At 33.8% G+C, this 13820-nt stretch overlaps 1 protein-coding gene across 5 annotated transcripts in view; it reads right to left on the minus strand.

Annotated features, from left to right (window-relative positions):
* Window positions 1-1341: 1341 nt before the first annotated feature.
* crq (croquemort) overlaps window positions 1342-13820 on the minus strand; it is a 33195-nt gene continuing 20716 nt past the window's right edge. For 3 of the 5 annotated variants that reach the window (XM_017625700.1, XM_017625698.1, XM_017625701.1), the window contains exons 2-6: window positions 3532-3781; window positions 3169-3471; window positions 2295-3094; window positions 2142-2232; window positions 1342-2076 (exon numbers count right to left, since the gene is read on the minus strand). In XM_017625700.1, the coding sequence (XP_017481189.1) occupies window positions 1927-2076; window positions 2142-2232; window positions 2295-3094; window positions 3169-3471; window positions 3532-3660 (1473 nt within the window). In that variant the 5' untranslated portion in view covers window positions 3661-3781 and the 3' untranslated portion in view covers window positions 1342-1926. The remainder of the gene's footprint in view (window positions 2077-2141; window positions 2233-2294; window positions 3095-3168; window positions 3472-3531; window positions 3782-13820) is intronic. The other 2 variants (XM_017625702.1, XM_017625699.1) reach the window with 1 other exon arrangement.

Here is a 13820-nt window from a genome sequence, read left to right on the forward strand (position 1 = left end):
TAATAAGGGCAGTTAAATTTTTCGGTACGCGACCACGGAATGCTCCATCCTTATATCCTTAAGTTGATTCATCCCATATGTATGTATATAATTTTTTATTTTTAACTAAAAATATGTATATGAGCCAATGACACAAAAACAGCTTAGCCAATCAGAATAATAGATAACAATATCGTAAATAAGTATTTTATAAGTATAATGTGCAAGTTCTCACAGACTTGTTCCGTTACTAGAATATTTACTGGCACTTTGGCGACTGTTAACTTGATTTGTACAAACATATATATGTGTTCAAAGCATGATACAAAAATTTAAAGGTAAAACCGCTGAGAGGCAGTCTGAATATTTTTGAAGTTTGCTACCGTAACAAAAATGTTATCAAATTTTCAATCTCACTCATGAGACATTATTTTTCATATCGGGCACCAAATTTGGTGTTTCGATTCGCTTCAAATTTTATTTTATGAGTTCTATACATGAAATAAGCTAACACGTATTCGAAGAAATTTCTTCTTCATTTTTTTCTTCGGAGATCTGATCTGTCAAAATTTGGATTTTTTCGTGTTCTGACTTATCATGGTCTTCTTCAAATCGTTATATATCGGGTGCTGCTCATCGTGGAGACTTCATTTTAATGTCGTTTTAAAGCAAAAGAAACGGGCTTAACATGTCTATATATAAGATGGTCAAGATTGTCCTAAAGCTAACTTAGCTATTAACAGTTGAACTTTTTGAAGTTGATTTGCATAGTAAAGACCAGTAAATTAGGGATTTAAAATTATACCATCGCAGTCTTAATTATCGCAGAATTAAACAAGTCTCTATGAAAAACATGGTAAAAAATTGGCGTTTTTCAATAACTATTTTTGAAATATATGTTTTTTTTAACGAGATAATTTATTTTGTGAGAGTCAACAATTTTTTGTAATTTGTTTTCGAAAACTTATTCAATCAAATAATATTCTAGAAATGGGTGTGGCAATTTTAAAACCAATGTTCAAAAATTTAGATTTTATTGTGGATTTCGCCAGAATAACTATATTGCGGAACAAATGTGGTTAACGAAGGGATATTCTGCCGAAATCCGCAATAAAAACTGCGTTTTGCTAACTTTAGTCCCACAATTGCAACGCCCATTTCTAGAGGTTTGTCGCCTTAAAATCTTGCCATACAAATATTATTTCTGGATAAAAACCCATTTTTAACACCTTGAAAAAAATATCTCATCATAACTTTTTAAAAACAAATAACAAAAAAATTTCGACTCACAAAATAAACCATCCCGTCACAAAAAAAAATATTTTAAAAATCTTGAATCTTGTTTTTTTATAGAGAACTAAACAAGGATTACGATGGTGTAATTTTAAAGCCCTAATTTACTGGTCTTCACTATGCAAACCCACTTCAAAAAGTTAAAATGTTTATAGCTAAGTTAGCTTTAGAACAATCACAACCATATTATATATAGACATGTTAAGCCCGCTTCTTTAGCTTTAAAACGGCGTTAAGGTGAAATCTCTACGAAGAGCAGAACCCGAGATATAACGATTTGAAGAAGTATATGATTAGTCAGAATCACGAAAAAATCCAAACTCTGAACCCATAAAAAAAAATTTGAAGCGAATCGGAGACATATCATTTTTTTACCAAATCCTTACAACTTAAAAAGGAATGGCTAACATACGTACACTGGCGATCAAATCCGAGAGCATGTACGACATTCTATTACTTACAGTAACATAACTTTTTTTAATAATAAGCGAATTGGTTGGAAAGTAGACAAACTAAAAAAAAAAATCACGGCCGACGAACTGAGCGAGCGGTTTTATCTCTAAATACTTGTATCATGTGTTCAAAGAACGAAAAGAAGTTAATTTTATAAACTAAATGACAAGCATTTGCAACTTCTATTCTAAATTCAAATTACTAAGTGGTAAGCATATCTTCATCATAATTTGGTATCCGTTTCCATCGCTTTGTTATTGTTAAGACTACGCCAACAATGTAGAATACAGCACCTATCACTGCCAACCCGACTCCAGTGTAGAAGCCATAGCCGCCCAAATTTAGAACAAGCTGCAAAGGGTAAAAAAGGTTACCAAATTAAGTCTATAGTTAGAAAAGCGTAGGCGTAAGCGTACCTTTGTTCTACTAGCTAACTTAGTGTCTAATTCCGCACGCTGATCGAACCAGAACATGGGCATTAGGAATTTCGGAACACCACGATATATGCTAAAAAAAAATTTAAATTTCATATTATTTCAAGCGTTAGTCATCATATTTTAAAAACTTACTCAAAGTCATCATCTGGTTGAATCATCATATTGATTTGCAGACGTCCATTCACTTGCAGAGGCACACCAGTGTTTGGCTCTATAGCCAAATTGAAACTATGTTTATGCTCATCCGGTTGCAAGCCCGCTACGGCGTTTAGATAGGTTGGATCAGCCAAATAGAAGTGTGGAAACGAGGCATAAATCGGCGCATTATTTCGACATTTTTTACAATCTACAACTCCCGTTTTCGGGCATTCGTCAAAACTTGGATCGCAAAAGCATTTCTGATTAGGATAGTTTTCGCCAGAATCAAGTGTCTCGACCGTCCCAACCCAATTGTATCCCGTTAGTCCATGTTTTTCAATAGTACCATTCGGGGCCAAATTCAAATAACGACATGCATCCGTCGCAAAGATGGTGATCTCCTGTTGAGCACTCAAATGTGGTGGGAAGAGATCGCCGGTAGTACCATTAACTGTGCCACACGGTGCGGCATAAAACCCAGTCTCTTTCCTTTTATTCCAATGTGTCAAACGACCCAAATTTTGCATATCATCGACACCCGTGTGTATTGTGAAGAGGCCATCATATTCGGCAGAAGCATTACGATCTACAAGCCAGCCAAAGCGTGTGTAGGGAATTTTTATTTTTGTTGTATTGAAACGATTTAGGAAGTCGATTAATTTGTCTTCGTAACCGTCAAAAATCCACTCGCGTACAGGCTTAGTTGTGTATAGCTCACCACCTTCGTGATTCAACATGAAATTAACAATTTTTTTTATAACTTTGTTTCTGTGTCGCATTTCGTCAGCAATGGTCTTTAAAAGAGGAGAAAATTTCAAATTAAACCCATATAGCTACTACCGAAAAATGCCCTGTCGGTTTTACTCACAGCAGTTATAACATGCGCTGCTGTTACCATATCATTCAAAGATCCGCCGGAGCGCTGCTCATCGAAGAACCAGGTACGCTTCTGGAAGTATGACACTGTATCGTTTTGATAAAATGTAATATTTTGCTTCAAGTGTTTCTCAAGAAACACATACGGTCCCATTTCAACAAAGTGCGGTTTCACATTCGGATTTCGTATCTCTTCAGGGTTCGTCCAATTAAATATATGGAATTCTAAGTAAATTGGAATGGGCGCCTCCACCCAAATGTTATAGGCTTCAGAGCCAACTTTTAACATTAAACTCTGCAAGTACAGTAATGCAACAATTAATAATCAAGATTTTCCTCTATAATGGGTGCTTACATTTCGCATAATGTTATCCGCAATTCCATTCCAAAATACAAGTAAAGCAATACCAAGAGCCGTAAAGAAGGTGCCTAACCCAAAAACCCAGGCTTTACGCTGTGTGACGCTACAGGATTCGCAAGACATCTTTTTTATTAAAATGATCAGTACTTTTTTATTAAATAGTTTTTGATATTAAATAGCTTTTCGAAAGTGTCAAGAAGAGCTTTAAGTACAGCTTCGCAAGTTGTTTCAGCGTGAACGGCTGCTGCAAGGAGAAAGATAAATTCTTTTAAATTGTCTAAACTATATAATAGCGTGTAAATTTTAACTTAGTACAAAATCTGTAGTTAACTGCCGATTCTGAGTTAACTACGCACTGTGAATTTGGCCCTTAAAATTTAAAATTTAATTACTTCATTTTTAATTTTCGTATTTTCTAATTGATATTTGGGACGTACATTCATATATAGGGTACATTCCAAAACGTCAAAATACAAAGCATTTCTAAACCCCAGTAGACTGAAAGGCTAAATGTGCGCAACCACGGTTAGATTCTAGTTTTCAACTGGTAATAGATAATGGTGCTTTGTATTTTGCAGTTTTGGAATGCACCCTATACATATATGAATGTACGTCACAAAATATCGATTAAATTTGACCGAAAAAATAAGAATCCATATTTAATGATTCTTGATCGAAGCAAAAAGAATCAAAAATAACGATTTTGCAATGATCTTAAAATAAACATATTAATATTTAACGGTAATAAACTTTCGTAGTCTTGGTTTTTGTACAATGTACGAAACTTTCGTTCATAATACGAACACGTTTTTGACAACGAAACAATATTTTACGAACCATACGTAAATATAACGAAAGGACTTTCCTGAGGCATTTTTTAGTACAATTAATTTAGTACAGTACGAAATCTTACGTTTATTTTACGAAACACATTCGTAAAGCACTGAACAAATCTCTGTACGAATAATTTTGTATATTGTAGGAAGGCATTCGTAATATTTACGTATGGTTTAAAAATTTACGAACTCTACAATTCTGTATTCGTACAATTTAGTTAATACTTTCGTATAAAGTACTAATGCAGAAACATGTTTTTTTTTAATTCGTACAACATACGAATATTTTCGGACAATATACTAAATTACCGGCAGTTTAATATTTCATCATATTTTTGAGTATGTGTCATTGCGGAATTACTTGTTGGCTGCTGGGACGTATAAAAGCTTAAACAACCGACAGCGTTGATGCGGATTAACTCGATCTTAATCCGGATCAACTGCAGTTAATTCCCGAGTTGATCCGGATCAACGCTGCCGTCTGTTTATGCTTTAATATAATTTTAAACGTTGTAAAAAGGGATTTGCTGGATAAAAATACAATACAAAATTAAATATTAAAGCTGTGGATATACTATGCCTTTAAGCATACAATGTTTTTGCGCTGCAATGTGGGACTTGATAAATAGGCAATTTCATCAGTTACCTATCAACGGCAAGCCTAAGCCAGGAGCACTACTTAATGAAATTAATAGTAAGTATGTACATGTATGATTTTTCACTGAAACTTGTTTTTCAGACGCCTTATAATTACTTTGTTCACATAACGGTTGTTTGTAACAGCCAAAACGAATCGATATAGATATAGACAAATGCATACATAAATGCTCAGAATGAATAGAGAAGTCGATTGAGCCATGTCTGTCTGTCCGGTTGCCATGTAGGTTTCCGTTAATCCAAGGTAGGTTGGTATTGAAAATGGACTGTAACCACGCCCACTTCCCATATAACGGTAATTTCCAGAAATACGAAAACTGCGATATTTTATTAACTACTGAAAATAATTCTCTCAAAATTGATATTTACAATAATTTTCAGACGAAAAATAAGAATATTATAAATTTTTGGAAAATGGGCGTAGCCACGCCCACTTATGGTTACATGTGTATATCTTGGTAACCGCTGCACCAATTTCTTCCAAACTTGGCGCAGTTGTTAGCCGAAATCGAACAATAACCACGCCCACATTCCACATAACGGTAATTTAGAGAAATACGAAATCTTCGATAAATCAGAAAATATTAAAGGTAATTTATTCAAAATTGATGCTTGCAACAATTCTTTACCAAGAAATACGTTGATGTTAAAATTTTGGAAAATGGGCGTGCCACCGCCCACTTATGATCACATAAATATATATGTCTCTCGGTAACCGTTTTTATTGAAATCGGACTAAAATTACGGCCGCTTTTCATATAACGGTAAATTTAAGAAATGCTTGAAACTTCAATATTTCGCAATTTAAGGACGCTAATTTACTCAAAATTGATACACCCCGGCTTAGCATGTAGCGTAGCTTTCGGAAAGGTGAAAACATATATTTAATACTTGCGCCGGGTATTTAATGTTCGGCTCCGCCCGAACTTAGACTTGCTTACTTGTTATATTTAGTTTTGTTGAGTCTCATAGTTTAACACTTTTCATCAATATACTTTATTGGATGAAGCCTAAGCAGTAAAAAAATATTTAGTATAGAACCTATTCGTATGCATATAAATAAAAGACTTAAGTTTTATTATAGGTAAAATAACCTTTTTTATTAATTTTAAACTACAGTGTAGTCAGAAAATTATTCTTCTTCTTTCGTAGGATGTATGATTGCTTTTATTATTAACACTAGAAAAAACATGACTCAAATTATAGCACAACACTTTCATTATATTTTAATCATTAATGTTAAGCATTTTTGCAAAACATTTTGTTAAACAAAAACGCTTGAAATTAACAAAATAAAAGTAGAATTATAGTAATATGTTTTTTACAGTGTGGAGAATGAAAGCAATCGCACATTCTACGAAACAAGCGCAGATTTTACGAAAATAATTTCGTTAAATATACGAATTATTTCTGTGCATTTTACAAAAATTTCGTAAAAAACTAAGAAATAGCACGAAATTCTTTAATAAATAGCACTAAATTCGTTAGTAAATAGTACAAATACATTCGTAAAATGTACTAAAGATCTGATGCCTCATATTTTCGTAGTATGTACGAAAACGGTTTTGTACAATCAACGAAAACTTTCGTGGCTCAAAATGACGAAAAATTTCGTAAAATGTACGCAAGTTTTCGTTATATTTACGCAGATTTTATTTTCAGTGCAGAGTGCGCAAAGGAGTGCGCAAGAGTCGGGATTGAGTATAGCCGAGCAACTGCACCTGCGTACCCAGAACAACGACTATACCCTATTATACACAAATAACATAACTTTAAGCTGCCCTGCGCACTATATTAATAATTAGCACTTTACTTTATTCAAAGGCACGTATTCTCGCTTTCAATAAACAAACGTAATGGCCAGGGAACGGATTTTATGGGAAATGCCTTTTTTCGATTATAAATTACTTTATTGAAATATACATGTTTGATGTTGCATTTTTGCCATTAACCCTCTGCTGCCCGGCAGGGTCCCCAGGGACCCATGATGTTTTAATAGATGCGGCATTTTAATCCGGTTCGATCTAACTTTACTGCCACAAATGGAAGGTTTAGAATCTATTTAAATAGCTTCTAACACGGTTTATAGATATCGTTCGTCATAATCAACGGATTGAGGTCATCATGGCGTCGATGCACGACAGGGTCCGCAGGGACCTCTAGATATCTGCATCTAATTTATTCTTGTTTCTTGGGCTTGCAGTTATTTTCATGTACGGCTACGCGTACGCGTAAGAAAGGAACGAGGAAGGTATGTATATTCGAATGCTTTTAGAAACTTATCAGCCGCTTTTGTAAATCTAGTGGCTAAATTGATCAAGCTAATTCACACTTCTGTGATATGATCATTAGCCTATTATATTGATAATTTGGAAATTGGAAGTTGTGTTTCTTATTTATTTATATTAAGCATTGATTTTTGATGGACACGAGCTCTGAAATTATTCCACTCGGAAGCCGCTGGTGGTAGCAGAGGAAGCCAAAGCCCCCACTGCGATGGAAAGACCGAATGGAGAAGGACTTGGCTTCACTTGGAATTTCCAATTGGCGTCAGTTGCCACAATAGAGAAACGACTAGCGTGTTTTGTTGAACTCGACCAAAATCGCTTAGGCGGTTACAGGGCCAAATAAGAAGAGGAAGAGCAGAACCAAGGCAATGAAGTCCTTTGTCGCTTTGTCTTTCTAGGTGACGTACAATAATGTCAATGGAATTACTGTCACTGGCAAAAATACACAATTGAAAAGTGAAATGTCAATGACATTAATACACAGGCCAAAAGTGAAATGTCAGAAGAATTGTGGAAATAATGTCATTGACATTAATTCACTTTTCAATTGTGTATTTTCTGTGTGGTAAAATGCACCAACATGCCCTTCGTCTTTACTCTCTCTGTTTTGCTCAGCGTACTATATGAAATCCTCCTTTAATACCTCAAATTATTTTCCTACCTTCCACAAAATAAGCAGCTCCTGGGCTTTCGGAGCTAATAGCACCCAACACCACAACCGAAGGAAGTATGCGTTGTTGGATACACTAAAAAAGCAGCTCTTCTCCTGGGTGCTTTCGAACATATTTTACTGAGTCGCTGAGAATGTTCAACGTAATTTTGGCACTAAAGTAAGCCAGAAGATAATTTAAAAAATATGAAATAGAAGTACCTTATTTTTTGCTCAACCATTTCCTATAATAATTTTCTAAAAGTGATCCCCTTGTTCCAGTAGATTTTACAAAATTTCAGTCTTGGGACCACCATATTTTTTCGTGGTGGTTTATTCCGAGGCCGAAAAGAGACATATATATAATCATTTTAAGTTAGTTAGTTTTGCATAAAATTTTTCAACCGTTCTTATGACTTGAAGCACTACTGTATATAAAGAATTTGCGCTCTAAAGGCAGAGTCAGGGCCAATTTCAAATGAATATTTAAACGGCACTTAAGTTAAATTTTGGATTGTTACTTAAATGCCATTTAGCTTTCGTTGGGTTTCAGATCAAGTTTATTTAAATATGCCAAACAATTGCCAACACTGTTGCTAGCTTCTTGAAATTGTTGTTGCATTTGTTTGTTTGTTTACATTTTGTACTGAACGATTGTTTCTCTGGCAAAATTTATAAACCACCCATCTATCAATCTTGGTTGTTTGGTACAAACACGGGGTTGCGTATCTCATATTTAATTTAAATAGGCAATATTGACCATTTAAGTGCAGATTAAATGTATGATTAAGTGCAGATTAATCTCCTCTTAAATAGGCCATCTGAAATTGGGCCTTACGAGGATTGGGCATTTGCACAAAATTTTGTGTAAATTGCTAGTCCAATCGTTGAAAGAAAAATATTGGGTTGAACGAATTATTTGCGAGATGTCTTTAAGATAAACTAAAAATCTTTCAAACTCACTTTATTCATTTATTGTTTTGCAAAAAATTTAATACATGTTGTCACGTACTCGACGCTAAAACAAGTCCTGAAGAATCAAATTCCCCAATGTTGATGAAAAGTGTTTGTATCTTTTGGGACTTATCACATTTTCTGTACTTACACATGTGTTGGTGTTTAGCGATATGTGGCGTGCGCCATGATGTTGTCACACAAAGAGGAGGGACCTATTGTTTTACGCCAACTCCGAATGGCGATTGTATTTTCATGGCAGAATTTGCCATTTCCTGCCGACGGGCGATCGCTATTAGAAAAACTTTGACAATTTTGGACTTAGCAAATTTTCCTATCACTCTATAGAAACGGTTAGAAATAATATAAGTATGTAGCAGAGCTGTAAAATGATTGAATCAGTAGGATCTGCATTCACTTGGCACTCGTTTCAAAATTTTGATTGTTTGGCTGCATAAAAAAAACCACATTCCTGAGTGGCTTAAATTATTTTGAAGCAAAAACAAACGTAATGTGTTGTTGAATGGCAGAGTTCCATTCAGTATAGAACATGTATGTATGTAACAAAAGTATTCGCAATCATCGGGATTGTAAATTTTGGTTGAATCCAAACAGTTTTGATCACTCAGTACTACACTGAAAAAATATGCCTTGAAGAAAATATTTATAGGAGAAAATAGTCGTTTTACTTCTGCTTTTCTACTACTGCTACAATTTGGTAAAGCATTACCTAAGACCAGAAGTACGTACCAGCTTTGGATATTCTGTTAATGCTGTTTAAAACCAACTGCATGTTTTTGAAGGAAACTTGCGGTCAATTTTATTAAACGAACCAAATTTTTATTTGTACAAAGAGATATTTTTATTTCTCAATACCAGGCGCTCATACATACGATATGAAGTAGCAAGCTTTATATATGTATAAATTTGTTTGTAAAACTTTTAAATAAATTTTTTTTTGTAGAAGCCTTTGAACTGTACAAAGTAGAATTTTGGAAATATAAAAATTTATACAAACAATTCTGTACGTAGAAATAGAAAACTAGTTACTTCACATGCATGAGCGCCTGGTATGGGGAAATGAGAATATCATTCTTTACAAATAAAAACTGATCATAATATTCTAAAAAAGGACATTATATGTATGGGGATAAACCATGGACTGAATGATAAAAGTTGCTATCATTTGATGGTTGTTATGCTTGATTATTTCATGTTCTGCAGATTTTCCAATCTTTAAAAGAAAAAAATTATAGATACTAATTGTATTGGAACATTTTGCACTCAGTTTTTAAACAACCAAAACTATAAATTTGTACAATATGTTCATGTGAATCAAGCTGCGTTTCATGCGTGGAGGAGTCCAAGCACAACCATTCATTCGTAGGGCATGGCTTAGCCCGCGTGGCCGCTGTGCATTGATACGCGACACTATGTCAATATCGTTTTAAAGTTCTTACACCTCATTATTCCATCATCTAAACTTACATATTTTTCTAAGTGTATAAAATTTGATTGAAACTGAATTAGAGAATGCACACATAGCAAAGTGTTCATTCATCTGGAAGCTAATTCAGTATTGAATTCTGTTTACTTCAGCATTCTCAGTTTTTCATTCAGGTATTTACTACCTTACTGTGTGAAATCAATTTTTTTTTTTAATGATTGTAGATTGAAAAAAATATAAGCCACACTACCAGACCAAAGGAAAATGAATGAAATCCTACTTGTAAATATTTCATGATTAAAATTTTAAATGATTTCACAGTTTTACAGCTCTGGTATGTACGTAGTTCGAATTTTTATAAAACGACACATTCTTCATTGTTAAAGCTCCAAAATATATGTAATTTTTTAGAAAAAGTGGACTTTTCACTCTAAGCTAGAGATACATATGTATGTAGCAAGGCATATCAAACAGGTAGTAGCATTAGAGCAAAAACAACATTTGCGTGTATTTTGTTGTTGCATCTGGTAACGAAGGTGTTAAAAACTGCTCTAAAATTTTCCTTCTAAATCAAAGCGTGCCATGTGAAATACAAAAATAAATAAAAAATAAATTGAAATTGGAAAAAATAAAAATTTTAGCAACTTTCTTTACTAGTAAATTTGTGTGCTTTTCGAAGCATTGACCCACCCTTTGCAAGGCCCAGTAATCAGCGATTGTGCTGCTGAGTTGGACAAACGTTCCAAAAGCTGCTATTCAATCGCTTGTTTTGTATGGAAAAGGTTTCACAAGCAAATGGATTTTAATAATTTAGAATTTTTGTGAGAAAAAATTGAAATTATATGACATCTTCGAGACCAAATAATATGAAAATAAATCAAATCAGCTGCTCTACTGATACTACCCGTTCAATGTGAATTGGTATGTAGGTATTTATCTGACTTGAGTTGACGAATGTAATTTATTCCTTTTGTTTGAGAGTTGTTTGACCGATTAAAGCAAAAGTACTGAGTTGAAGTCAACAAACAACATACAAATGTACGTACATATTTATTTACTTCATACATATGTATACAGGCGATACTTTACATGAAAGAGAACAAAGAAGATGTGATCGTTGCTCAAAATTCATATATGTATGTACATAAATTCGTACATATGTATGTTTCAGGCCCGGCCGCACGAGGGGGTTTGGGGGTTTAAATATGCATAAAATTGTGCCATCATTTAGTTTACGATAACAATGGTAAAAAAATTTCAATATCTCTGTAGAAATTGTTTATTGAGGTAGCCTAAGGGTGGCAACCTTGTTTTTTCTTGCAATTAGAGGAACGAAGTGACGCTGATGTCAAAGAAAAAAGTACGCTTGATATAAAATGCATGTTGTCTTCCCGTTAAAAATTCTTTCAAGGACAATATTAACCAAACTTTTTCAATGGAAATTTTAGTAACGTAACACCAGGTAACGTCACGTCAGATAATTCAGCTGATTAAACATACAGCAGAAAAGATTTCTACATTTAAAAACGTGGAAAATTATCCCGAAACATTTCCAATATTACTACAAAAACTTTTATACAAATAGACTTGCCCAATTCGCAAAGTTTTGCAATTTTGTAACCCAAGTCAAAATCCACTTCTGTTTTTCGTAACGTCAGGCCAGCGTGTATGTTTACTAGTATCTTTAAATCGCCACTATCAATAGTTGTAATTTTTTTTTACTCAATAAATATGTAAATTTAGAAAAACTTTTTTAAAATTTCGACTTTTTCAATTTTTCTTTTACATTTTGTCATACGAGCGTAATATGAAAAGTACGTTATATATTTGCATATTGAACATTTTTTGCTAAAACTGTACTTTTTTAGATTTTAAATGCCTATTGCTTATTCTTTGAAACGTCCGAAACTAAAAAAAAAAATACACTAGCGAGTATTGTGGCTTATTTGTAGTCAGCTACTTGTGCTAATAATTTTATAAATGTTTAATATTCGCATAATTTTCTGGAATCAAGACAATCTATTGTCAGATAGTGAAAATCCATGCACCAGTCAGAATTGATTAGTTTTCGGCCTTTTTTAACCGACTTCCAAAAAAGGAGGAGGTTATCAGTTCGTCGGAATATTTTTTTTTAATTTTTTTTTATGTATATTACCGCATAACTTTGGACCACGTCAACCGATTTCGTTAATTCTTTTTGCAACGAAAAGATATATATATATATTTTTTTTAAGTCGTGTTTTTTGCTAAAAATTACCTTTTAACAAAAACAATTAGTTTAGTAGATTGTAATTGAAATACTTAAGTTACTGCTGCAATACTAATCTGCATGATTGTAATAAATATGTTGAGCTTTGATGCTAAGATGAAAGATCTATTTTGTACAAGAATTCCATACAAAAACTTTTTTTTTCGTTTTTTGAAGTCCAACCCCCTGAAATGGTCGCATTAGTTGCTAAGTTATGCATACTTGGCATTGCATGAGAGTTGCCACATAAGCTTTGTGTGTAAGCGGTTACCCAACGCACAAACATTACATAGTATGAGAACTGTTGATTTTTGATTTATACGCTAAAATAATAGATATACTATGCAGTGCAGTGCAAGGTATGCATAACTGAGCTATAAGGAGAAAATATATCTCCTTTAATATTGACTCAATTAATCCAGATTAAAACGTGCCACAAACAATCATCAACATGAAGCATTCTTGACTCTGTATTGATAACAAGCCAAAAGGAAAAGTGTGTAGAAAAACTAAAGTGGTCGAATTTCGACAACTGGGCGATACTAGTATCAATAAACAAGCATTTTTCAATAATTTTTTTTTATTTCAGTATAATACTTTTTCAAATAAATAGAAAATATATACATAAACTAGCAGACCCGCCGAACTTCGTCCCGCCCAAAATTAATTTTTTTATTGAAACATTGATCCAACGTTTTCGCCAGCTATTCACGTTCACGTTTGGTTTTGTGGTCGACAGAAGGCATATCCTCCACTGCCGTCTTAAGTAACCTGACGAAAGCGTTATACCGGGAAGACGTCCTTGCGGCTCGATAGTGAATCGTCGTAGTATAGTTGGTGGAAATTTCTAAACTGCTGAGTATCATTGGTCCACATTTTGTTTAGTCACCGTAAAGCAAGGACCGCAATGGTTCTGATGGTTGATTTAACGGGAGTAATTTGACTTTGATCCCGGGTGCCTCCGAATCGACGATTTTTAGCAATAACTCGGCTCCAGCGCCACTAAAAATTATCATTAAAATAGTTTCGGTCGTTTAGGAGGAGTTAAGCCACCAGAATAAGTCTTTTACAAACTGACACTCTTCGGCATTTTTTCCCATACAAAAAAAACTAGCACGTATTCGTTATACGGAGAAAATGTGCAACATCATCAGCGAAAAAAATTCTGAAAAATCAACGGTAACTTATAGCTATTTAAAACTTG

Source organism: Rhagoletis zephyria, unplaced genomic scaffold, assembly GCF_001687245.7.
Source record: "Rhagoletis zephyria isolate East Lansing unplaced genomic scaffold, Rhagoletis_zephyria_1.1 Rzeph_scaffold_04180, whole genome shotgun sequence".
Taxonomy (NCBI): Eukaryota; Metazoa; Arthropoda; class Insecta; order Diptera; family Tephritidae; genus Rhagoletis; species Rhagoletis zephyria.